This window comes from Eurypyga helias, unplaced genomic scaffold (genome assembly GCF_000690775.1).
Source record: "Eurypyga helias isolate BGI_N326 unplaced genomic scaffold, ASM69077v1 scaffold7251, whole genome shotgun sequence".
NCBI lineage: Eukaryota > Metazoa > Chordata > Aves > Eurypygiformes > Eurypygidae > Eurypyga > Eurypyga helias.
The window spans coordinates 37,342-60,491 of record NW_010231447.1 but is presented as its reverse complement, the minus strand read 5'-3'; the positions used below and the strand labels follow the sequence as shown (position 1 = coordinate 60,491).

The 23,150-nt window shown below is 42.3% G+C and overlaps 1 protein-coding gene across 1 annotated transcript; it reads left to right on the top strand.

Annotated features, from left to right (window-relative positions):
- The first annotated feature begins 551 nt into the window (after positions 1-551).
- On the top strand, positions 552-22,620 carry P4HA2 (prolyl 4-hydroxylase, alpha polypeptide II). Its single transcript, XM_010161081.1, has 14 exons — positions 552-650; positions 2,370-2,466; positions 4,585-4,736; positions 6,289-6,426; positions 7,651-7,890; positions 9,663-9,871; positions 10,642-10,818; positions 14,691-14,761; positions 14,985-15,084; positions 16,302-16,355; positions 18,640-18,699; positions 20,819-20,887; positions 21,285-21,381; positions 22,102-22,620. Exons 1-14 carry the CDS (start codon positions 569-571, stop codon positions 22,170-22,172), a joined length of 1,617 nt encoding a protein of 538 aa, XP_010159383.1. The 5' UTR covers positions 552-568; the 3' UTR covers positions 22,173-22,620.
- Positions 22,621-23,150: the final 530 nt, after the last annotated feature.

The window sequence follows — 23,150 nt, the reverse complement described above, 5'->3', positions numbered from 1 at the left end:
TGAATAAGCAGAGTTGGAAATTTCACTTTCAACTTTTCCAACCATCGCTGCCACTTCCATGCTCCAAAAAGCTGTATTTCTCCTTTTGGCTTCCTCGCTCTTTGTATTTCTAGACAGCTTTTATGTAACTGAGTTTCACTGCATGCTACAAGTCTGACTATTTAATTTAGACTTTGTTATTATTGGACGATAATGCAACTTTGTATACTCTCCTATTTTCCAGCTATAATTATGCATGAAGTGGAAAGCATTGAGCTTCCCTTGCAGAAGAATTCGTTCTCACTGTCTGTGTGGACAAATATATTATTTGTCACATGTGTCTTCCATGTAAATCCCAAAGAATATACCAGATAGCGTTTCAGACTGTTAAGTAACACCTCCTGTGATTGAAGACTTCTTTTTTTTTCAAGCTTTACTGATTAGAATTCCATATTTCAAGGATCTAAATCAATTTCATGAGGGTGAAATGACTAAAGATGATTAGTGCCTTGATATGTTTTTCTCAAGTAAGTGGATCGTTTTTACTCATTTTCCTTTTATCTTGTTACAGGTTTGGTCTACCTGGAAGATGGAGCCTTGGCTGCACTTGGTGTTCTTTACCTGTTTTTCCTTGATCTGGCACACAGAAGCAGAGTTCTTCACCTCCATAGGTATGGAAAGAACCAATGCATGATGTTGTGATGCAGTTAATGTGAATTTTACAGTTGAAGCACGTGGCTTTCTCCATATGGCCCTGTCAAACACTATCTGTTTTAGGAAAAGCTACTCTTCTGCATCCTTGGTGCTGTTCTGTGTTGCAGGTCTTGCATCAGTGCAATTGGTTTGCAGTTGAGTAACTTTGCACATCGTGACCAACAAGATAGGAATTTCTGGGGGAGCTCTGTCAGTAAAATCAGGCAGCGCCTGTCTTTTAATAAGAACTGTGCATTTCTTGTAGTCTTGAACACAACACAAACCTTATGCTAAAACTCTTAGGCCTGAATTTATGAAGAGAATTGAGGTGAGAAATATGTGAAATATTTTCTTTCACAGAACCTGAAATCTCCTGTCTTCTCAAAAAGGTGGAATTGGGTATCGGAATGAAAAATTCATATCCCACTTACCTTTATGTGTCTTTTGTAAGACCTGAGTAAATACTGAAGGAGTCACGTTGTTACAAATCCTGAAAATAGATTGATTTTTTTTTTTCACATCGACTTCAATCTTGTGTTTGAATAGCAGTGATAAACTGTGTATGATTGTGGCAGAGCTTAAAAGTAAGCACAAACTGAGTTTTCTGCTGTGACTTGCTCTAATGTTTTCCTGTGGAATAGTCTGGGGAATTTACCCCCATAAGGGTAATAGAAATTAATTAACTACAACTGGCTGCTCTCCAGCATATGCTTTGAGTTCAGTAGAGCTGTGTTTCCAGATGGTAAGACTCGGGGTGGTTTATCTTGTAGCACTGTATGGAGCTGCTTAGCTGGAGCAAGGCAGAGTGGCGTTTCCCTACCCACCCAGCACATTCTCCCGTGCTCCAGAATGGGCTAAACCGTATTTAACTCTGTATTATTTGGTTCTCTTTTTTTTCCTAGCTTTTTGTACAAAGTTGCTGTGAAGGATCACCTCTTCTTTACACCTACCTATTTCTGAACCTTTCTTAACTCAGAAAATAGCACAGCCTGCTGACTTCCATCTGCTTAATCATGCCTCATTAATAATTACTTTGGAATGCTGAAACTAAAGCTGTGGCTGCATTTATAAATCTCATCCGGTCTTTCAGTGTTTGGTCTTTGGAAAGCAAAGTTTGTCATAGCAATTAGGATTGACATGCTGGCAATTTCCATTAACACTGCTCAGGAGAGAGAGTATGTGTGTCAGGCTCTAAACATTAGTCTGAAATTCCTCTGTACCTAACGTTAAGTTGTGTTTCCACAGTTACCCATATTGAAAAGCTGTAATTTTAAGTGATGCCAGTGGTTAGACTAATAATTTATTAGTGTGACCTAATCTGTATCCATATGTAGAACAGATGCTTTGGCAGCTGTCTGGATCTTTGACTCAATAGCTCTATTAATGTCAAACCTTTCTTTTGATTGCCTCGCATACAGTTGTGATACTGAAAGTAATTCAGAGGCAGTGGAAGGGTCACAGCAAAGCTACATCAGCCGTTGAAGTTGGGATTTTAAGAGCCCCTTGAAGCCTCTGAATGCCAGACCTGTATGTATAATGGCTTTTGTGGCTTACAGGCATTGCAGTGCACACCCTTCTTTTGTCTGTTCTTTGTGGTGGTTTTAATAGCCCCAGAGCAGCTCAGGTCTGTCTGCTGCGCTGTTGGACATAGTTAATCACACCCAAAAAAGTAACACTTGCTCATGCTCTGTTTTTAGGTCAAATGACAGACCTGATTTACGCGGAGAAAGACTTGGTCCAGTCTTTAAAGGAATATATCCGAGCAGAAGAGAACAAGCTCTCTCAGATCAAAAGGTAGGGGGAAAGGTTTGCACAACAAAGGGTGACAAAATGGCTCATCTGCTGTGTTGGGTTACACCACACCTTTCTGTCACCACTCTGCTGCTACATCTAGTTAGTATTTCCTCGGTAGATAATCACGGTGAGACCATAGCTACTACCTGGGTTGTAATTTGTTCCCATAAACCTGCAGAAAGGGGGCCCTGCTTCATTTGGACTTTGCTTGTTTAGAAACTGTTCCCTGCTGTCCCTGTACCATCACAGTGCTCCTTTTGGAGAAGACGCTACTCGTGCTGGAGGAGCCTTGTCCATGTCAGTTCAATGCCTCTGGGTGCCAGCGCTCTGTGCTGCCTGTTTGCCAGCACCAGCACGGCTTACAAGGGCAAGGTGAGCCGGTTGTGCTGTTTAGCAGAGCAGACACCAACTCCCTGGCTTCCTGCCTGCGTTGGCCTTGCTCTCAGGGACAGCTCTCCTGCCTTGTTCTCTTCAGACCTGGCTTCAGCACGTCTCGGATGTCATCCTGTTTGCTTAGATCACTTGAAAAGCCCTTTCTGATAACTGGTATTTTCTGTGTCCCTTAGGAAGACACTTAATACTTGCCTAGCTGAAAATAATATCTAATAGGGCGTGAGGCTGGAATAGTGTAAATGAGGTCCAGGTTCAGAAGAACTGAGTTCCTCTAAATGGAGCCATGCTTTCCAAAGCATTTCTTAACTCCAGACTCTGTGTGGTGGTTTGATCTCCCTTTGGGGATGGAGGGTGGGGATAGGGCTATGGAGGAAGTGAAATGGTAGGAATTCCTTGTCACTTGTACACCCAGATGTTCATTTCTTGAAAAGCAGTTGCCTCTTCAGGTATAGTTAAAGAGAAGGTCAGTTTACAGCTACACTGAACTTGTCTTTTTTTTAAAGTCTTTTTTTCATGGACTAACATATTCAAGTGCTTTTTTAAAATGTGTTATATTTTCAGTTGACTTGTGTTTGGGTGTATTTGTAAGCAAGAGTATTCTATTGCTGTGTCAATATTTGAGCCCTTGTACCCTGCTAGTGAGGCATGTGCTTTGTAGCAGAGGTGCTAAACTCTAAAATTTGAGTATGGTAGCACTTCTCAGAGTATTGTCTATTAGTTCCAGAGATGTTTATGATTCAAAAGCCCACTGTGATGTGAATGAGGAGACTAGAACTTGACAGTATTTACTACCCTGCAAAATAAATATTATTAGTAGTGAAAGCCTAGATTAAATAGGGAGTGCAGGTGAGATGGGTCTTAATATATATTGTTAACCTCTGGGAAAAACATCTTACTTTTGTACTGTTGCAACATGATAGTATAGAGAAGAAGCCAGGGGGTCTGATATTTAACCTGTGTTTATGTGAAGTTGTTAGTTACCATAGTTCTTTCATGAATTATGAGAATTCATTCATTCTCTTACTTAGTTTGAGATTACAGGCTCAAAGGGGATTTCTTGTGTTCAGTTATTCACTTATCTTAGCAGAGTCTTCATACTGAGTGGAACACACAGCTTGGCCAGACCTTTGCATTAAGGGATAATACGAAGGGCAGCAGCAGAAATGCTCACTGTAGCGTCAGCAGTGTATTTGGCAGTTGAGATGTGCTATAACACAGAGGGTGAAGCTTCCCACTGTTGCTTTGAAGCTGACCAACGCCAGTCTGGGGGACTGACAGCACTGCCACTATACTGTCTGAGCGTTTCCAGCCTGAAAATCAAAGCTGATGGTTTAGTTTTCATAAAGATAAAAAGGTCTTGGGGGTTTGTTTATATTTGTATCTTTACTAAGATGAATAAAAGACACTTGCAATGATGCTGTGTCTCATTATTTTTTGAAGTGCAGTGTGCTGAAAATTGATGGCTAAAACTCATCTCAAGTGAGGTGTGTGCCCACTGTAGTAAGGTTTCAAATGGTAAGCAGGGAAATAAATTCCTTGTAAAAGACTCTTACAATTAAAAAAAAATTGGTTGCACTTCACTTTATCCTTGTGAAGTTGAAAGCTTGAAAGCTGGTTATGATGGCGAAAGCAGCAATCAATTGATTCTAGCCGTGTAATTATGATGACCTAACAAGGAAGACATGCATTCATCAATTGTTCTGAGGCGTGCACTTCTTGTTCCAGCTGGGCTGAAAAAATGGACGTACTGACTAGCAAATCAACCTCTGATCCAGAAGGGTATCTGGCACATCCTGTCAACGCCTATAAGCTGGTGAAGCGTTTAAATACTGACTGGCTGGAATTGGAAAACCTGGTTCTTCAGGATACAACAAATGGTAAGGAGTTGCAGGGAGAAGGTGTCAGTAGGAGGTGGCCTTAACGCAGCTGCCTGTCGTCCTTGTGTTCTGGAAAGCTGCAAACTCAGCTGTGGTTTAAATATTATTGCCAAGTTTGTTTGAAATTTGAACTAATGAGCGGCCTCTTGTTTACTGGCTACCTAAGAGAGTGAAGCCTGTCACTGAAACACATCTGTCAAGCCTCAAACTCTTGTCTGAAGCCTCTTTTGGTTTATGCCTAGTCTTGAGCTTTGTTCCTCTTTATATATAAACTTACTCGTCTCCTTTCCCCTTTTGCTGCTCTTTCTCGTCATTGAGTTTCTCTTGTTGCCTAGTCTTGAGCTTTGTTCCTCTTATTCGTCTGCTTTCCCCTTTTGCTGCTCTTTCTCATCATTGAGTTTCTCTTGTCGTTTTTTGACCATGTTGATCACAAAATAAGATTTAAGAATCAAAACAAGACCCATGCTGAATTGATGGAATTCATATCAGCCCCAGCATCAACAGGTGCTGTAGTCAGCCTGTTGCTAACAGGACAATATACAGTTGCTGTCTGTAAATCTATCCTCCAGAATCAAGTGTTTCCAGTACTAATCTTTGCTTTTGCATCATATTGTCAAAGTGTCTGCCTGAATTTGCTTCTGTAGCTTGCCTTTTTTTTTAAGTGCAGATTTCTTTTTACTGGATTCCTTGAAAGTGAGGGAGAAGAAGCCATGTTTTCCAGGCAGAACACTGCATGTTTTCCCTTTCTACTCTGCATATGCTGAAGTTTAGGTGCTTGGAAGTTTTCTTCCAGCCAAGATTTTTATTGTCTTTTGGAATAGTCATCCTAGATGGAAATAAGATACTCAATTCTATTGAGTACTTCTGTCATTAATTCTTTTTTAAAAGGCTTCCTTTTCCAGTTCCGCTTGCTGCGTGACTGGGAATGGCGGAGTTGTTTTCCTTCAGTTGATTGCCCCCACTTCTGCCCAACCAACCTGGTGTGTAACCTTGATACGTTGATGTAGTACCTGTAGTTTTATTTCTAAATGTCACCTGTTTTTCAGTGTCGGGTTTAAAAGCCTCTCACTAAGTAAAGCCCTACCCCTGCCTGGGGGATCCTGGATCAGGATCTCTGTCCCTTGAGCTGAGATTTGAAAAGCTCTTATGGCTTTACAGGTTGGAGCAGAGTCTGAAATCACTGTTCAGCCTGGTGATCTGCAGTTGACTCTGGATATTGCAAGGGACTGATGAAAACTGTGAAGTTTTGATGCTGAAAGGAGATACTACAGGAGAATGAAGATCATTAGATTCATATTGTGCTTTAGTAATTGTGCAGCACAAGAAAACAGTGGGGTTTATTTAACCTTTATCTCTTGCTTGTGAGCCGTATTTCTTAAAATGGGATGGAAGACAAGGTTTTTTTAACTTGAGAGTCTTAATCAGAGGCTTTAAACCAGAATTATTTCAACCTCAATTCCCCAAACGAAGCAGATGTTTTCTCTTCTGTGTCAATCTGGTACTGATATTTATTCAAATTCTGGAAGTAACAACTTTCCCTTTTACTTCAAAGGTTTTATTGCAAATCTTACAATTCAGCGTCAGTTTTTTCCGACTGAAGAAGACGAGACTGGAGCTGCAAAGGCTCTGATGCGCCTGCAGGACACATACAAACTGGACCCTGAAACACTCTCTCGAGGAAACTTGCCAGGTAAGTGCCTAAAGGTCTTCTCCTTTAAAAGGAAGGAAGTGGTGACATCCTCGAACTCTCTCCAAAGTTCTTTTTCAGTAGTGAGGAAGGACTGTGGTGATGCAAGTCTGTGTGGTTTAGATGTTTGAGGGGGTGTCTACTTCAGCACTTGAGAACAACCTTGGGGTTGGTCCCACATGAGCCAAGGAGCCATAATCTGCAGTGACCAGCTCAAGTAGCATTGTTTTTAATTAGTATTACTTCAAAAGAAACTGCTGGTTTTTATAATTGCTCTACCAAAACCACAAAGGACTACATGCTTCTTTGTGCTGGTTACTGTGTAAGCAAATACCATGCGTGCTTCCTCTCCCAATAACTTGTGAATTAATGGAAGAAGTTGCTTCGTAATTGATGGCTCTGATGGCTCTCAAGAAGCTTGACTCTGTTTTTGTTTGTTATGGTCTTACAGTGAGGCTTTGGATAACTTTGCTCTTGTTCTTTATCTGTGAACTGGGGGCTAACTGTTTTTGCCACAGATGTTTTGGGAAGTACGTAGATGGGTTGGGATGCTTCGGTATTTTGGCAGCTGAGTCCTGATAAAAGTTTGTTGCTGCTGCTTGTTAGACACTTACTGGAACAGGTTACAGTTGCTAGCTGTTTGCAAACTGAATAGGCTTCTTTAGAGTGTGAGTAGATGAGTTGACAGAACAATTTTAGTTATTATCTGTAGGTTATTAATGAGGAACTTAAGACTTACCTGTGCATCTGCTGAGCTGGAGCAACTGGAAATCAGTGCACAGTGAAACAGTCAGGTGTGTACTATTTGTCTAAACCATCTTATGCACAAAAACACATCTGCAGTCCAGAGCAAAGGAGCTAGCTCTGCATACAGTCAGGTTTCTCTGATTATCTAACACTGTTAATTTGTAGGTTCAGGAAACTCTTCAGCTGTTGGTCTGCTCTGCCTTTGTCTACAGCAGGAAACAGAATAGCTTAACACTAATTTCTGTGTTTAAACTTCTCTTGGTTTCCAAAGGAATTAATGCCACAGAATTAGGATAGAATGTAATCCTTAATTCTGAAGGTGATCAGTTTGGGACAGAACCTAAAATATTGTCAAAGCATTGTGTTTTAAAAGCCTTTCTGCATAAGTGTGTATTTACAGATATTCATCAACGTGGCCTCTGTATTTGGAGGCAAAGATGCTTCTGTGTGGGTTGCTTAAAGCTATCGTTTTGTTTTTAGGAACAAAATACAGATCCTCCTTGACAGTAGGGGACTGCTTTGGTATGGGGAAGACTGCTTACAATGATGGTGACTACTATCACACGGTGCTCTGGATGGAACAAGCCTTAAAACAGCATGATGAGGGGGAGGATACAACAGTCAGCAAAGTGGAGATCCTAGATTATCTCAGCTATGCTGTTTTCCAGTTTGGGGATTTACACAGAGCCATGGAGCTTACCAGACGTCTGATATCCCTTGGTAAGAACAAAAGACACACTATTCTAGTGCTGGAGGGTGTTGCTGGCAACAGAGCCAAGAGCAGTTGTGGCCCGTGCATACTGGGGAGCTGACTGGAAGGATATTCTGCCAGATGACTTCCCATAAACGTAGGTCCTGAAAAAAGCCAGGCTACTTACACATGAAGCATCTTTAACAAGCTATCTTAGCCCATGCTGATACTACCCCAAGACCAGATGTGTGTCTGACTGCAGTACCTGTGTGTACTTCAGTGTACTGAGCTGTGTTTGGTAATGGTTAGAGCCTGGTGTGTCTCCAGTGGAGATCAGGACTACCATGGGCTTGGGCAGTGTGGGATCTTCTGTAAGTCCCACTGACTTCACATATTCCATCAGGACTACCATGGGCTTGGGCAGAGTGTGGGATCTTCTGTGAAGTCCCACTGACTTCACATATTCTTCTTTATTACTCAGTGCAGGCACTCTTTGATGCCAGAAGAATACTTTGCCTGATGTCTTCAAGTACTTTACTTCTGAGAATTCAGAGCAGATTGGGTTTCTTTAAACCTCCTTTTCTCTCTGAGTAAGCAAATCAGCATTGCTTCCTATCCAACTTTGCTGACTTCCTGCATTGCAAAGGTTATCCTCTCCAATTAGAACTGACATCTACTGTGTTATTTGTATGGGTTTTTAATCAGCTGTGGTTCTTAATTTAGATGTTAGCAGTATCCTGAGGGTGGGTGAAACTTTTCCATTGAAAAATCTGTATCAGCCTGGTTTCTGCAGACACTGGAATTCATAGAATAAGTTTTACAAGAATAGGAATATGTACTGAATCCAGCTTCCTCTGCAGTAAGGTTTAGCACTGATAGCAGAATGCAAATGCTTATCAGCACCAATCAGTGGAACAGACTTGGCAGTCCCTCCTTGGAGCAGGAGCTTCTTCTGCTCTGGGCTTAGCTTCCTCCTCTAGCCACTGTTAGCCTGTGCTCTAAGGGCGGTTACCTCAGGGACCTTCTGGGTTAGTTAAATAGGAGAAAGGCAACAAGCTTGGGAGGGTCAGAAGGGAAAGAAACTGTTCCAGGTGCTAGTGTCCAGGAATACTCTATGGCAAACAAGGAATTGTCCCTTAGCTATGCTGGGTAAAGATCTGTTGATGGTGTTTGAGTCATACTAACATCATTAATTAATCACTAATGATGGGTCCAGCGATGGTAATGATCCAGGATACCTCCCATATAAACCTGTTACAAGCATATAAAGGTGGGTGCTGTAGGTTGGGTGTTAAGTGTAGTGCGTACCTCTGAGCTTCCTGACATGGGAAGAAGTCTTTGGGATTGAAGTCTTCGGGATTGAAGTCTTCAGCTGGACTCCACCATAGTCCTTGGCTAAAGCATGCTTGGGCGGTGAGTGTGGTGGAGAGGAGGGGTGCAGCAACAAGTAGCCTAGCATGATCTCTGCTGATGAGCTCTGAGCTGCTTGTCTTGGGTAGAACTGGGCAGAAAAGTTGAGTGATGAAGAGGGATGTGAAGACCAAAATCTACTTTTTCTGGAATCCCAGTTTTGTGATGGGTCTTTCCAGAAATGATTCTTTTGCAGACTCTGCCAACCTTCCCTCTGCAACACAGAAACCTCCCAGTGCTGGTTTTCAGTGCAGGCTGGAGCCAATGCCTTTGGTTGCCTGATAATGCTTTTAGAAGGGGAGAATAATTGCTGCCTCAGTACAAAGACTTGTATGTATTACCAGTTCCTGGGACTGCATAAATCACTGGTTCTGCTTCTCTCCCAATGAAGACAGTACTCATGAGAGAGCAGGCAGTAATCTGCGGTACTTTGAGAAGTTGCTGGAGAAGGAGAGAGAGGAGAAGGAGAAAGAGAAGTCAAACAAGACCATGACCACAACAGAACCAGTGGTGCAAAGTGGTGCCTATGAGAGGCCTCTTGACTACTTGCCGGAGCGTGACATCTATGAGGCCCTTTGTAGAGGTGAAGGGGTAAAAATGGTAAGAGAAAGGCCAGACTTCCCTGACTATGCTGCCTTTGCGTAAGGGTGATCAAGCTTGCTGGGAGGGGTTAAGTTTTGCCTTCTGTGAGGCTGTTTTTTAAAGAAAAAATGAAATGCGGTTCTGCCTGGGCTGAAATTTGTACCTTATGTCTTGGCCTCTCTATCTTCAGCTGTTAATCCTAGACAGAAAAACAGCTCTCAGCTCTAACTCTTAAAGGTTGGTGGAAATTAATTCTCCTCAGGCTGTCTATTCAGCCATTTCAAATGCTGGCTGTACCGATAGACTAGGAAGCTTTTTCCACTGAGCGCTGGTTATGCTTTGCCACGCTTACAGAATGACGTTATTCCTTCCCTTTTGCATCTTAAAGACATGTATTTTCACCAGCCAGTCTCCAGTACCTCTCAACAAACATGGTTTTAATTCTCAGTGCAGGGAGAGAAATCCACTTACTCCATCTGCATAGTCTTAATTATAAAAATCAGACTTTTTTACAGCTGGCTGGTTCTATAATTTGCTTAATTTGTAACACATTATGGTTTAACTCTCCTAAAGGTTAGTGTTTCAGATGTTGCTCAGTGGTATCTGGAGTGGCATATGTTGCTTTTTATTTGCAGTAAATAGCAGGATCGCTCATGCTTACCTCTTAAATTCTCTAATCAGCTGCTGGGTTTTTCCGGTGTTGTTGAATGAAGCCCATTTTGCTTTGTCTTGCCTCTTTTAAGTTCATGGAAAGTGGTTGAGCAAACAATGTTTTGGTGGTTTTTCAGACACCTCGAAGACAGAAAAGGCTGTTTTGTAGGTACCATGATGGAAACAGAAACCCTCATCTCCTCATAGCTCCCTTTAAGGAAGAAGATGAATGGGATAGCCCTCATATCGTACGATACTATGAGGTCATGTCTGATGAAGAAATTGAGAAAATTAAACAGCTAGCTAAGCCAAGGGTAAGTTTCCCCTCTTCCATCTCACTAATGACTGCTAATTCCATGCTTTAATCTCTGTTAGCAAAGACTAGGCACAGGATTTGAAAGATCTGGTTTCATACTACAGATGATACACTGCAGCTGTGAGCCTAAGGGGAACGATTTCGAAACTGCCTGGTGATGTAGGACCATAAAGCCCAGGCTCCTGAAGGTATTTATGCGTTGTTGCACTTCATTATGCACAGTTCTTGGTAAATGGCTTGGAAACCTCTTAGGAAACCAGGGACTAGACCCGAAAAGGGAGATGACTGACTGGCTTAGTGGTAGGAGCAGGTGTCTGATACACCGTAAGTTTGCCTTTTGAAATGGAGCTGAACTTCAAAAGAAAATTTAAAAAGCCCAAATCCCAACAGAAGTGGGAAGAAACAATGGGATTTTCTTTTTTTTTAGGTTGTACTAGAAGAATATCTAAAGGTTTGGTTTTCCTTGCTTCAGGTAACCTGAAGTTTACTGCCTCTGTGTTAAACCATAGCCTAGACCTGCCTGGAGGCAGGCACTTCAGACACTGGAGCATCCATGAATGGAATCACGGTGTTCTCCTGAAGCCACACACAGCTTATTGGAGATAACATGATACAGTTAACACAGACTGGAGAAACCATTTGTACTCTTAAGTAATTCCCAACGTGGGACTTGGGAAGGATGGATTACTTGTAAGGATGAATGCACAATGCAGTCATTGTCCCAGAGCACTTCAGATCTAGACTTTTCCACCTAGGCAGGTGTCTGTTGGGCAGCAGAGAAACAGATATGACAGCTTCAGCATGCAAAATGTGGGTCCAACTCGAAGGCAGCAGCTTTGGCAGGGAACCCCGGTTTTGATACAATACCTGTTACCTATGGTGTGATTTCTAGTGACTCTGCATACAACAAAAAGGCAGCTACCTAATGCAAAGCTAGTCTGACTTTTCTGGAGGTGGCATTTCCTGTAACTGTTTCCTTTCTGGTAGAAAAGTGTGGCAGTCTGAGGCCAGCAGTAGATGCTGTAACTTACTTTTCTGTCACGTCCAACAAGCATGTAAAACTAAATGTCTGTTTTTATAGATTAATGGTTCATTTTAGCACTTTTCTAGCTACTGCTATGAAATGTGGTACTAAAATTCCAGTCAAGAGTTACCCTCTGCATGTATTTCTAAATATAAGCATAAGTAGTTAGAAGCAGATTGAGAAACGGATGCTTCCTAAGAACATTAATAATTAGGGATGTTTGTGAAGCTGGATTTCTGTGACTACCAGCCAGCTATGGGGAGTGTTGGCAGAACACTCCTGTCTCGGTGAGGACTCACCCCCATAAATGTACACTTTTTCCTATTACATCATACCATAAAACTTCAAGAGCTTCAAATAAAATGGAAACCTTCAAATAGAGAGTGTATCACTTAATCTGTTTTGTCAAATTAAGCACATTCTAAATAAGGCAGCTATTTTTTTTTTGTTTGTTTTTCCCTTTTGGTTCAAAGTTTTATGGATAGTCTTGCGTTTTGCTTATATTACTCATGTCAGAGGAATTCTACATGTAATCTTTGTAGTGTAGAACCAGGATCAGTCCCTGTAAGTGTAGGTAAATGTTGTACCCTTAAGGTTCTGTTGAAGGCTTCTTCAAATAAAAAAAAGTAGCCATTTCCTTGGAGTTTTTTCTATAACTGTCTGCAGCTCAGCTGCAGGAATAGCTTTAAATTCTGCAGTACTACAGGAAGAATGGAAAATGCAAGTCCTGTGACGTGATGGTCCTTGATGAATATAGCTTCGTTTCAGCCAGGAAATTTGAGTTAGTAATCATGGAAGCTTTCAGACAGAACTCTGGAGTAGTATGTTAGTTTTGGGCTCAAAGATGAGCACTTCCTTTGTTGTAAGACTCATTTGCAAGACACTTCTGCTTTTGGGTCCAAGCACTTCAATATTATCTGCAGTTTACACTTGCCAATATTGTTTTGTTTTGTAGAGAAACAACATCTGTACGTGACTGTGGGAGTGACTGTATTCAAGTTTTTCATGCTTGTTTTGCAAAATGCAATCACTTTTACTCCAGTTCCAAAAACAGATTCCAACTTTTCAGGCAATAATCAGAGGTGACTGGGAAGGGTCAAGACAATTCTATTCTTTTTATTGGTGTGAATAGCACTGGGACAGATCTGGCATGGAGGTATAAGAACCTTAGTCCTCAAGTGCTTGATGCTACCTGCAATACAGGCATGCCTGAACTGGCAAAAATATGGCATGGAGGGGGACATGGGAATGTCTTTGAACTCAGTGCTCTAGGATTTCAGCAGTACAGAATTTTGGAAGGAAAAGCCAACGGGACTGCATGCTAAACTAAACACAGGCACTAAGGAATCCCTGATGAAGCTTCTGACCAATTTAGTGTGTTAAGATGATTCTTCAAAGCCCAGCAAATGCACGTCATAAGGCTGCTCTCTGCTCCCAGAGAGGGGAAGCCTCACATCTATCAGTTGGTTATACCACGTGAGGTATAGATTGTATGTCTTTGGAGAAGCCTGCCTGTCAGAAAGAGGAGATATGGAATATTAATGTAGTCAGGCTTGTTTTAGTTCTGATATACTTAGATCAGATGCTAGGTGCAGAAATCAAGCAAGATTGAAAATGGTAGCAGAATGAAAAGTTTGGGAAGCTAGTTTATATCCCCAAAGCTATGCTTCATTGTACAAGTGAAGAACAGTATTCAGTCAGCCTGGCTCTTCTGTTATAATTTATGCAGGAGAAATCAGGAACAAAATAACAGTGACTCAGAATTCCAGGAGCAACTGTGCCAAGAACTTTTGTGTAGGGACAAGACAGCTGACATGGATTGTAAAGCTGGCTAGAGACTTATTTGAGGAAAAATGAAGGAAATCATGACTGCGAGCTCTGAAGAAAATGAAAATAAAAAGGCTTTTGGTGACCTATAATTAAGTGGAAGGAAGGAGACATGATTTAAAGTGTTTGTGGTTTGAAGGAGTTAAATTTAAATGCGGTCTGATTTTACAGTCAAAGAAAGGAGTGTCCCAGTTCTTGTTCTCAGCTGGAAGGGTAAAACCAAAGTGACCCGTTGGGCAGTGCTGGTAGTAGTCTGTCGCTTTCACACCACAGCAAACCTGATCAGTTTGCCAAGCTCCAGATTATTCCTACAGATGTGGCCTAACGGTGCATTACTCCCTGTTCAAATTGTGTAGGGGAACTGTGCTTTTGCAGCGTTACCTTCATGATGTAATAACGTGTCTCAAATTGTCTCTGAATTAGATGTTCCAGGTATCTTCCAACTGGAAAATCTGAGCGTGGTATGTTGAGAGTTCCCCTTGGGAGTTTTCTACCACTGTGGATTTGCCTGCCCCATAATTTCTAACTCATTCTGTAAAACCTTTCACTTCTTATTTTTCATCTAAGAATGAGGTTGGCTTTTTCTCCCTCCACATGAGGAGCAGGCTCAGTAGATTTATGGAGCGCCCAATGATTTTTCTCTTTGCCAACAACTTGGGCTTCCTATGTTGTTAACTTTTGTTGTTCCCTCTTGCTAATATTGACTCCAGCTGTTTAAAAAGTACTTTTAAAACCTGTTTGTAAGCAGTACTCATGGATTTAATGAATATCTTGGTTTGTGCGGTCAGTCAAATTCTTTTTCCAGGATCAAATGTAGGTGATGGATTGCACTTGCGTTTCTGCATGTATTGTTCTAGCATGAAATTGGAACACACTCTAGGTTGGAGCTGTAACTTTCATCCAGTGACACATTGAAGTTGGACAAATCAGGTGTTGATTTTGGTTAAGATGAGAGGAAATCTCTTTTTCGAACCTGCAGTTGATGTATTTCTTCCCCCTTGGGACTCTTTTTGACACAGCTGGCACGAGCCACAGTACGTGATCCCAAAACCGGTGTCCTTACAGTGGCTAGCTACAGGGTATCAAAGAGGTAAGCATAGAGAAGAGTTTAGCTTTAAGGTTTTTGTGCTTAACAGTACCTACAGCTGAAAACTTGAACTGCTTTGCATGTAGCAAAAGCTTGCACAACAAATGCATGCTAAATGGTCTTTTGGCCATCTGACTGAGGGAAGATGAACCCTCCTGCCTTGGGAAATGGGTTGGTGTGGCTGGTATTCCAAAATAATACCTTTCAATCCTTCCCTTTATCCTAGCTCGTGGTTGGAGGAAGATGATGATCCTGTAGTGGCCAAGGTGAATCAACGGATGCAGCAGATCACAGGGTTAACGGTGCAGACAGCCGAGCTGCTGCAGGTGGGTAGCCTTGTCTGGCCAGGCTTCACCCTGGTGAAATTGGTTGCTGGTCAGGGTGGCCTGGTGCTTGCGCCGATACAAACGTAGGCTGGCTCTTACCCAGACCCTCGCAGGGGTTCTGTTGTCTGCTGACTGCGTGCACGGAGCGATACAAACGTAGGCTGGCTCTTACGCAGACCCTCGCAGGGGTTCTGCTGACTGCGTGCACGGAATAGCTAAGTGAGGTCTTTCTGAAGAGCATAGGGTGTTCCCAGCTGCTGCTAGCTGTAAGGACCTGGCAGGTAGATGTTTTCCCTTTGTGTGCCAGCCAGAGAGGGGTGGAGATATCAAAGAAATAGAAGGTAACTTTGTACAGGAATCTTTGACTTACCAGTTTATTTTGAGGGAACATCCTACCACTTACTTTTCAAGTCTGCCAAAAGTGAACCTCCTTCCTAATTGAACCTTTCAAAGACCCAAATATTTTTCATAGCCCTGCTACATTCTCATAAGAATTCCAATCTTTGGCTGTGTGTTGGGGAGAAGGAGAGAAGCGGTGCAGCACTGCCAAAAGAGCTGTACCTTAGGCTGCTTATTGCGTCTTTTCCTCCACAATCCTTAAATTCTTTAGAACCTGGTTGAAGTACTGTTGACTACTGGCTATCCACAGAAACCAGGTAATTGTGTAGTGATTTGGGAGACATGTTAAGTGCAGCCTCAGAATAACTGAATCATATGTTATGTGATCTCCAGATAAAGTAAGTAAAGTGGTGTTTTTAAGCTTCTCCTGAGCCTTCTGTGTAACGGGATGGGCATGTGGATGTAACAGATGATACATGTGTGACACAATCTAATTCTGTCTCCTGGTTTGGTCACACGTGCTGGAGAACTACACACACTCCTCTACAGAGGAGGGAGCAAGAGTCTGGTAAAACTGTTGCTGCTAATTCACATTGAGCAGGCTGTTGTGGTGAGTAGGGCACTGCCATGGAGAAATGTTTGGTACTGAGAAATATTCTTGGTAAACCCTTAAACTATGAAAGGGAAGGAGCACTTGAGTTGTTTCTCATATGTATACCTCTTTTGGAATCTGAAGAGAAATTGTGTGCTGTAGATAAGTCTTGTCACAAAGTGCTGTTTCTCAAAGCATGTGTTGGATTTCTGTGAGCAAATGCTGTCTTCTGCAGCAGTCGCTTGCAGCTCAATGGATGTTTATGCTTCCTTCTTCCACGCCGTAGGTTGCCAACTATGGAATGGGAGGGCAGTATGAACCACACTTTGATTTTTCCAGGGTAAGATCACGCTTTCAATTATTTCTTAGTGGGGTGGGGAGGGAAGAATGGTTTGTTTTGAGTGAAAACTTGAAATTTTTCTGTTAAAACATTGAACACATAGCCCTGTTTATGGATTATGACTTTTGAAAAGCCTTTGCACTGCCTTCTCTGATGCTGAAGTTCAAGAGAACAATGTATAAATAGAGACACTAAAAGATAGTAATGCAGCACTTGAATATGCTCTTTCCATTATTTTATTCAGAAACTGGGGTCTGCAAGCCCTGGACTGTGAGTCTGCACCTCCCTTGAAAACAGTAGCCATTAGGGAAATCTTGTGTGTCCTAGAGCCCTCTAGCAAAACCCTTAGTGTGGCTGCAGCTATAGGGTCTGATGAGAGTTTGGGGGTCGATGTTCTTTCCGGTGGTGAGCCGGAGAATGGTGCTGCATCCGCAGTAGGCAGTAGAGGGCTCTACCTGGCAGGTAACAGCTCTGGTTTGCTGCAGTTAGGGAGAAAAGAACAACAGAACTTCTTATAATTATCACCCTAAACCAGCTTATGAACACGGTAATCCTACTGCAGAGCTATGGTGACTGGTAACTTCAAATAAAATCCCTCTGATGCCTTGGTTTCCAGTAGAACTGTGGCATTGCAATGGAATCTGGCATAGTTCAGGCTGTGGTGGTTTTACCTGGTAGAAGGGATCGTCGCTGCAGCCAGAGTGCAACCTGATAATTGAGTGCAGAATTGAAGGCACCCAATTTAGCACTGTTTTAAAAAAATAGAAATTAAAAAAAATCTTGAGCTCCAGCACTGTGGAAGCTCATATTCGTTAGCTTTGGCCTGTTGAGAGAATTTTCCTGTTAACTTTAAGACTGCTTTGTTTCCTGAGTCAGGCGAACGCTCTTAAATTCTCCTCAGAGCCTTTGAACTCCAGGACCTCAGCCATCAAATTGGCCAGCGTGGACTTTACTTTTTGGATTAGGCAGCTGTGGCAGAGCTCCACTTGGAATGTAACCTTGGCTGCAGTCAGCAGCAGAGGCAAGGCAAGCGCAGAGTTTGCCATGGCTTTGGCCTGGTCCTCCAGGCTCTCTGTGCAGCGCAGATTTCCACGCTGAAATGCAGATACTGCTGTGTCTCCCATCTCCGGACCAGCCTTGCAGCTCTCTTCCCTTGCAGTTCTCAGACAGGGACACGTTAATAGTTGCATATTCCAATTTTGGGGATTTTATTGGTTGCTTAAGTATCTCTTGATACTGAAGCTCAGAAATATATGGCTGGACCTGGGTTTGGCAGTGGTGACAAACCAGGGAACCACCTATATCTCAGTGTTCTTACACTGGCTCTTTTATGTTGAATTGGCATATGCAAATGTCTTATTAACCCATTTCAGGAAAGAACTTTTATTTCTTGAAATATAGATAAAACTATATTAGATAAATATAGATAAAACTATATTAGGTAGATAAAACTCTAACATCTTAGAGATGGTGGCTGCTTTTCTTTGCCTTTTTTCCTAATACTGTTTTCTGCTTTTAAATAAAAAGTTGAGGATTGTTTTTGTGTAGAAGAGTGCACCTTGTTTCCTGGCTGAAATTGCTAACAGTCAGGAAGTAATGTAAATAACCTTTAATAGCATTTTTTGGAAGGGAGGAGAGAGACATTGGTGTTCTAGATGTGCTTTCCACTTCTACACTGGCACCAACATGATCTCATACTTCAACAAACTAAACTCAAAAACGCTTCCTACAGAGCAAAGGCAACTTGATCTTTTTGATGTGGTCCTTAATCCTAGACAGGCAACCACCTGAAAGTAGTTTGCTATTGCTATTCTGCAACTTTGTCTGCTGGCAAAAAATGCACATCCTCTTCTCATGACAGCATTCCTCTGAGTCGCTACTACAGTCAGGAGGGTCTAGTGCATTATCTAAAGCCCACTGAAGAGGACTTGTTTCCATATTCACCTCAGCTGTTGCCTTTGGGTCAGTGTCCAGTACAGCAGTGGCCTGTTGCTGACTTCAGTTGGCTAATGCTCATGCCGCAGGGCAGAGTAGAAGCAACGTTTTCAGGTCCTAAGAATTGCTTCAAGGTCACTTCTTCCAGCATCTGAGTGCTCTGTGCATGCAGTTATGCACCCTGGCTGCAGTCTCTAATGGCTTTAATGTTGCCCTGTATCAGTTGTCCCCTTTTTTTTTTAATCCCAACTCTTTAAACTGGGCTTAAGGATCTCTCTGCAGAGCTACACATGTGTAACTCTAGCGTGAGCCTGTTTGGAACTTGGGTTAAAGTTGTTGTCTGTTGCAGCGACCCTTTGACAGCACACTCAAATCGGAAGGAAATAGGCTAGCGACGTTTCTTAACTATGTAAGTACCTCTGTTTGTCTGCTGTCTGTGAGCTTGAAGTTTGCAGTTACTCTCATTTAATTTTATAGAAAGATGAGCCAGATGCTTTCAAGCGGTTAGGGACTGGAAATCGTGTGGCCACTTTTTTAAACTATGTAAGTATGATGATCCTTTATGCACTGAGTGTAACTTTAGCAGCATCTTGTTTACAGCTTGCGCAGTCGGTTACTTGTAGAGATTCCCTGGCATCTGGAAGCAGGGATTTCATTATTCTTGCAGCATCAGGTGCTGTCCCATCTGAGTTGATAGAATTCTGGTATTTAACCTCAGAGCGGAAAATTTGAATATAAGGCCCAGCATCCTCTTTTGGATGCTCTACTATGAAACTTTTGACTACATTGGATTCCTGTTGGTGAGAGGAGAATTTGGCTTGTTTCTCAAAGGGGAGTGCTTGGGGTACTCACGTGTTGGAAAACTTTAGCATGAGACAGTCATGTTCTTCCACCTCTGTTTGACAGCACTTGATGTTGTGGTCTGTCAGGCTCTGTTGTAGTTGTTTTTCAAAGCCAGAGCTGCTGTGGTGTAGCTGTCGCTTCAGCACGTGGAGGAGACGCAGCTCATAAACGTGGTGCAACTGGGTTACGAAGGCAGAGTTGAGGAGATCCATTAGTTGCATGTGTTACACAACCTATGGACCATGTACACTGGAATCATAACTGCTGCTGGTACTCGTGGCCTGATGTTTTCACAGTAGTCTTCTGACTGTTTTATCAACCTATGCTTACTCTGTCAGTAATTAAGATCACTTAATCTACTGTGTCTAACTTTTGAGTGATACAGCTTTAAATCTAAAATTCTGTGATATAATGTTTATGGCTGAGCTGGTGTTTTGAGTGTGAAATGCAGCTCAGAACAGAACCTTTCAACTTGATATGGCAGGGGAGGAAATAATCATCAAAACAAGAATCAAAATAAGATAAGGAGCTCTGAAATAGTCTGCTGCTGAGAGGCTTTAATTTTGAACTGTCTCTGCATTTTCTTTGCTTCTCAGACTTCTGCGCAAGCCTTGATTTAGTGAGCGATACGCGCCTTATTCTCTGCCAGTAGTACATGGTCAAAGGTGATTTACCCCTGTGTGTCCCTTGCAGGACACATCATACTTGTGCCACCGCCCTTACTAAAGAGTGGTAGTGTTGCTAAGATGTAGGTATTAACTTGCAAAGTTGCATGCATGTGCTTTCTAGTTGGAAGGGGCAAAAACCTGTGCACCTATGGCATCTTACACCCTTTTATTGTAGGTACCAAGCAGGAGGACACCAGAGTGGTAATAACATCTGCTTTAAACAGAAATCTGAGATATTAATAGTGAATGTGGGGACTTGGGGAATGTATTAATAGTAGTTTTGCTGTTGAAGTTTGGTGGGAACTGGGTCAGGCTTGTTTGTTTCTTTTATTAGAGCCTGATCAAAACCTGTCTATTTTTAATGGGAGTGTTTCCAGGAACTTTGGGTTTTGGATCAAGTCTAGAACTCATAGTGAATCCATTGTTAATGAACTCAATAGGGTTAAATTCATTCTGGTGTAGAAGGGCGAGGCATAAAGAGACATGCTTTTCTCTAGTCACGAAGCTGTAAAGCTTGAGATGCATAAAGCACTTGGAGTGGTGTAACATCACTGGTGAACAGCGCAGAAAGGGAGGTTTTCTAATCATCTTTGAAGTGGTTGACCAAGATGCATAAACTAAATTATGAAAATCAGTTCCAAAGACATGGTTTCAATTTATGAGGAAACATGTGGTTTAACAGACACTTTGTTTTCCTAATTGGATCATGAGCTGGAATGGAATTCTTGAAACTCACTCTGAAGTCCTCTCCCTTGTTGCAGAGTACTAGTTTATTAACACTGCAGGTACACGACTTCTTGTGGCTAATTGTGCAACAGTTTATATATAATCTAGATGAAGTGCTGAAATAAAAGCCTTCTGTAGCAGGCACTGTTACACTTGCAGTTTATGCAAAAGTGTATCCGTTCCTCAGAGGTACAAGAGAAATCCCTCTTGGGGCTTGGGGCACTTCTGTTTGTGGGACTGTGTGGACCAAAAGTCTTTTAAATGGACAGTTTGTGGACTTTGTTTTCTCAGATGAGCGATGTAGAAGCTGGAGGAGCTACAGTTTTCCCAGACTTTGGGGCAGCAATATGGCCCAAGAAGGTAAAACCTGTGTTTTGCTTCATTTCTCCCCTCTGCTGCTCTTGTCTCTCCCTCAGCACAGCCCTGCATCCCTGTAGAAGTCAGCTAACGTGACCAAGTGCTGTTCATGGCCATGTCACTGACAGGCTGCTGTGTATCAAGGGGGCTGTTGCTGATCTGGTGGGCTGCAGGGCTCTTTACGTTGTTTTGCAGTGCATGATGTGAGCGGTTTCCATGTAGAGCTGTTCTTAACAGAGAACTTGTTCAGGTAGAACTCACCTCTGCTCTGAACATGGCTGAATTAGAGTGGGACTAAGGGTGTTTTGTGCTGTTAGTGTTTCATAAAAGCTGAGTTCATAGGCATTACCCTTTGCTTTGACCTGGTTCTGGCTAATCCAAATCTGATTTTACTTTTCAGGGAACAGCAGTATTTTGGTACAATCTCTTCAGAAGTGGTGAGGGGGATTATAGGACAAGGCATGCAGCTTGCCCAGTACTAGTAGGGTGTAAATGGGGTAAGTAATACTCCTTTAGGATCAAAACCTGAGGGAAGGCTTGTGTATGCCAAGGTGGCAGTATGCTGAACCCTTGTAACAGCTTTTAATAACCTGGGTGGGGCCATTTCAACTGCTGGAGTCACTTGTCCATAATGCAAACTTCCACCATCAATGTTGTGCAGCATTAAGCAGCTACGTTGTTCAGCTCTAGCTTTTCCAGTGAGTTTTTGTCAATGACTGCACACAATGTGTAAGATTATCACAGGGCTTGTGTAGTGTCAGCATCAGGGTGACTTGGAGTTACATTTTCACTAGAATTAGGTCTGTTCCTGCAAAGATTTGTGCAGCTATAAAAGGAGGAGAGTTCCTTGTAAGGTAAATGTGAATGTCTGGAGACTGGGAATTTGTAACTGCTGAAAGCTTCTTCAGCTTCATGTCCTCCATTCTCATACCCACCTCCCTGAGCCCCCGGGGTATTCCCCTGGAGTGCCAGAGCATACTAATCTGTAAACAACAGCACACCCAGAATGCACTGCTCTGGCCCAAGGATTGTGCAATTGGAAAGATCCTTTCTTCCCTGGCCCTTTGCATCTTTGTCTTCCCTGTTGGATGGGTAGAGAAGTATAAGCAGGGGCCCTCAGACTGAGATGAGATTTTTGCTTGATGTAAACATCTGGGTTGTGGTGGTACACGCACTGGGTACCTGATGGTAACTGATTTAATGTCCTTGTTCCGCAGTTTCAAACAAATGGTTTCATGAAAGAGGAAATGAATTCTTAAGACCTTGTGGGAGAACAGAGGTTGACTGAAACCCAGCCTGCTGCAGGCCTGTTTGTCTCCTTTTCTACTGTTTGTTCTTCCAGTTCATTTCTAAGAAATGATCCATCTTTTTTTCCTCCAAGAGTCCTGGCACTTTATCTAAAAAAAAAAAAAGGACAACGCGATATGTAACACCTGTGAAAGAGTAAATGGCATTGTACACATCCCTGTGTTTGGATTACTGTTATTTCCATGCCCCCCCTGCCATCCTCCTTTGACCTGCCTCCCCCCCAGGTTTCTCTGTACTAGTGGTGCAAACAGAGCTGTGGGCGATTCGGTGTGTTTGGGTGCCTGCTCTTGTGCCTTTTGTACCTCAGAAGATTTAGGTGTTAAATATTTCTTTGAACCAAAGTCGTTTTATTAAAGTTTTGTGTACATGTTGATTTTATTGTATTTCTATGGATCGCAACTTTTTGAAATGGAAATAAATGTTCTTTCCACAAAGTGATTCTCTATTCTGTGTCTTTAATAGGTTTATCAGTGTTTGGTTTTAGGGAGCAGTGGGCCTTTACTACTTCCTTTATTGAGGGCCTGTTGTTTTGTTGCCCTTTATATGTAGAAAATACATCATGGGTTTGAACAGGGTTTTGTTTAAGCACATGACACCGTAGAAAATACATCATGGGTTTGAACAAGGTTTTGTTTAAGGCTCCAGCACATGACACCACTGTTGTACCTTCTACTGAAGCTGGAAAGGTTTAATATGTATATTGAAACCACAGTGTGTCCTGGGAGCAGGCAGGCTGCTCGTTTTGGGCCAATGGCACCTGTGATGTCAGTATTATGACATGTGTGAGAAGCCTTTCCCTTTGATGTTAACTCTTCTTCCGTGGGGTACTACCTATTTCTGATATAAGTGCTTACAAAAATCTGAAGAATTAAAAGTCTTTGAACAGTTTTGACAATTCTTTATCCTAAAAGTGGGCGTCTGCTGATGGAATGCTGCATTTGGACCACATGAATGCCTG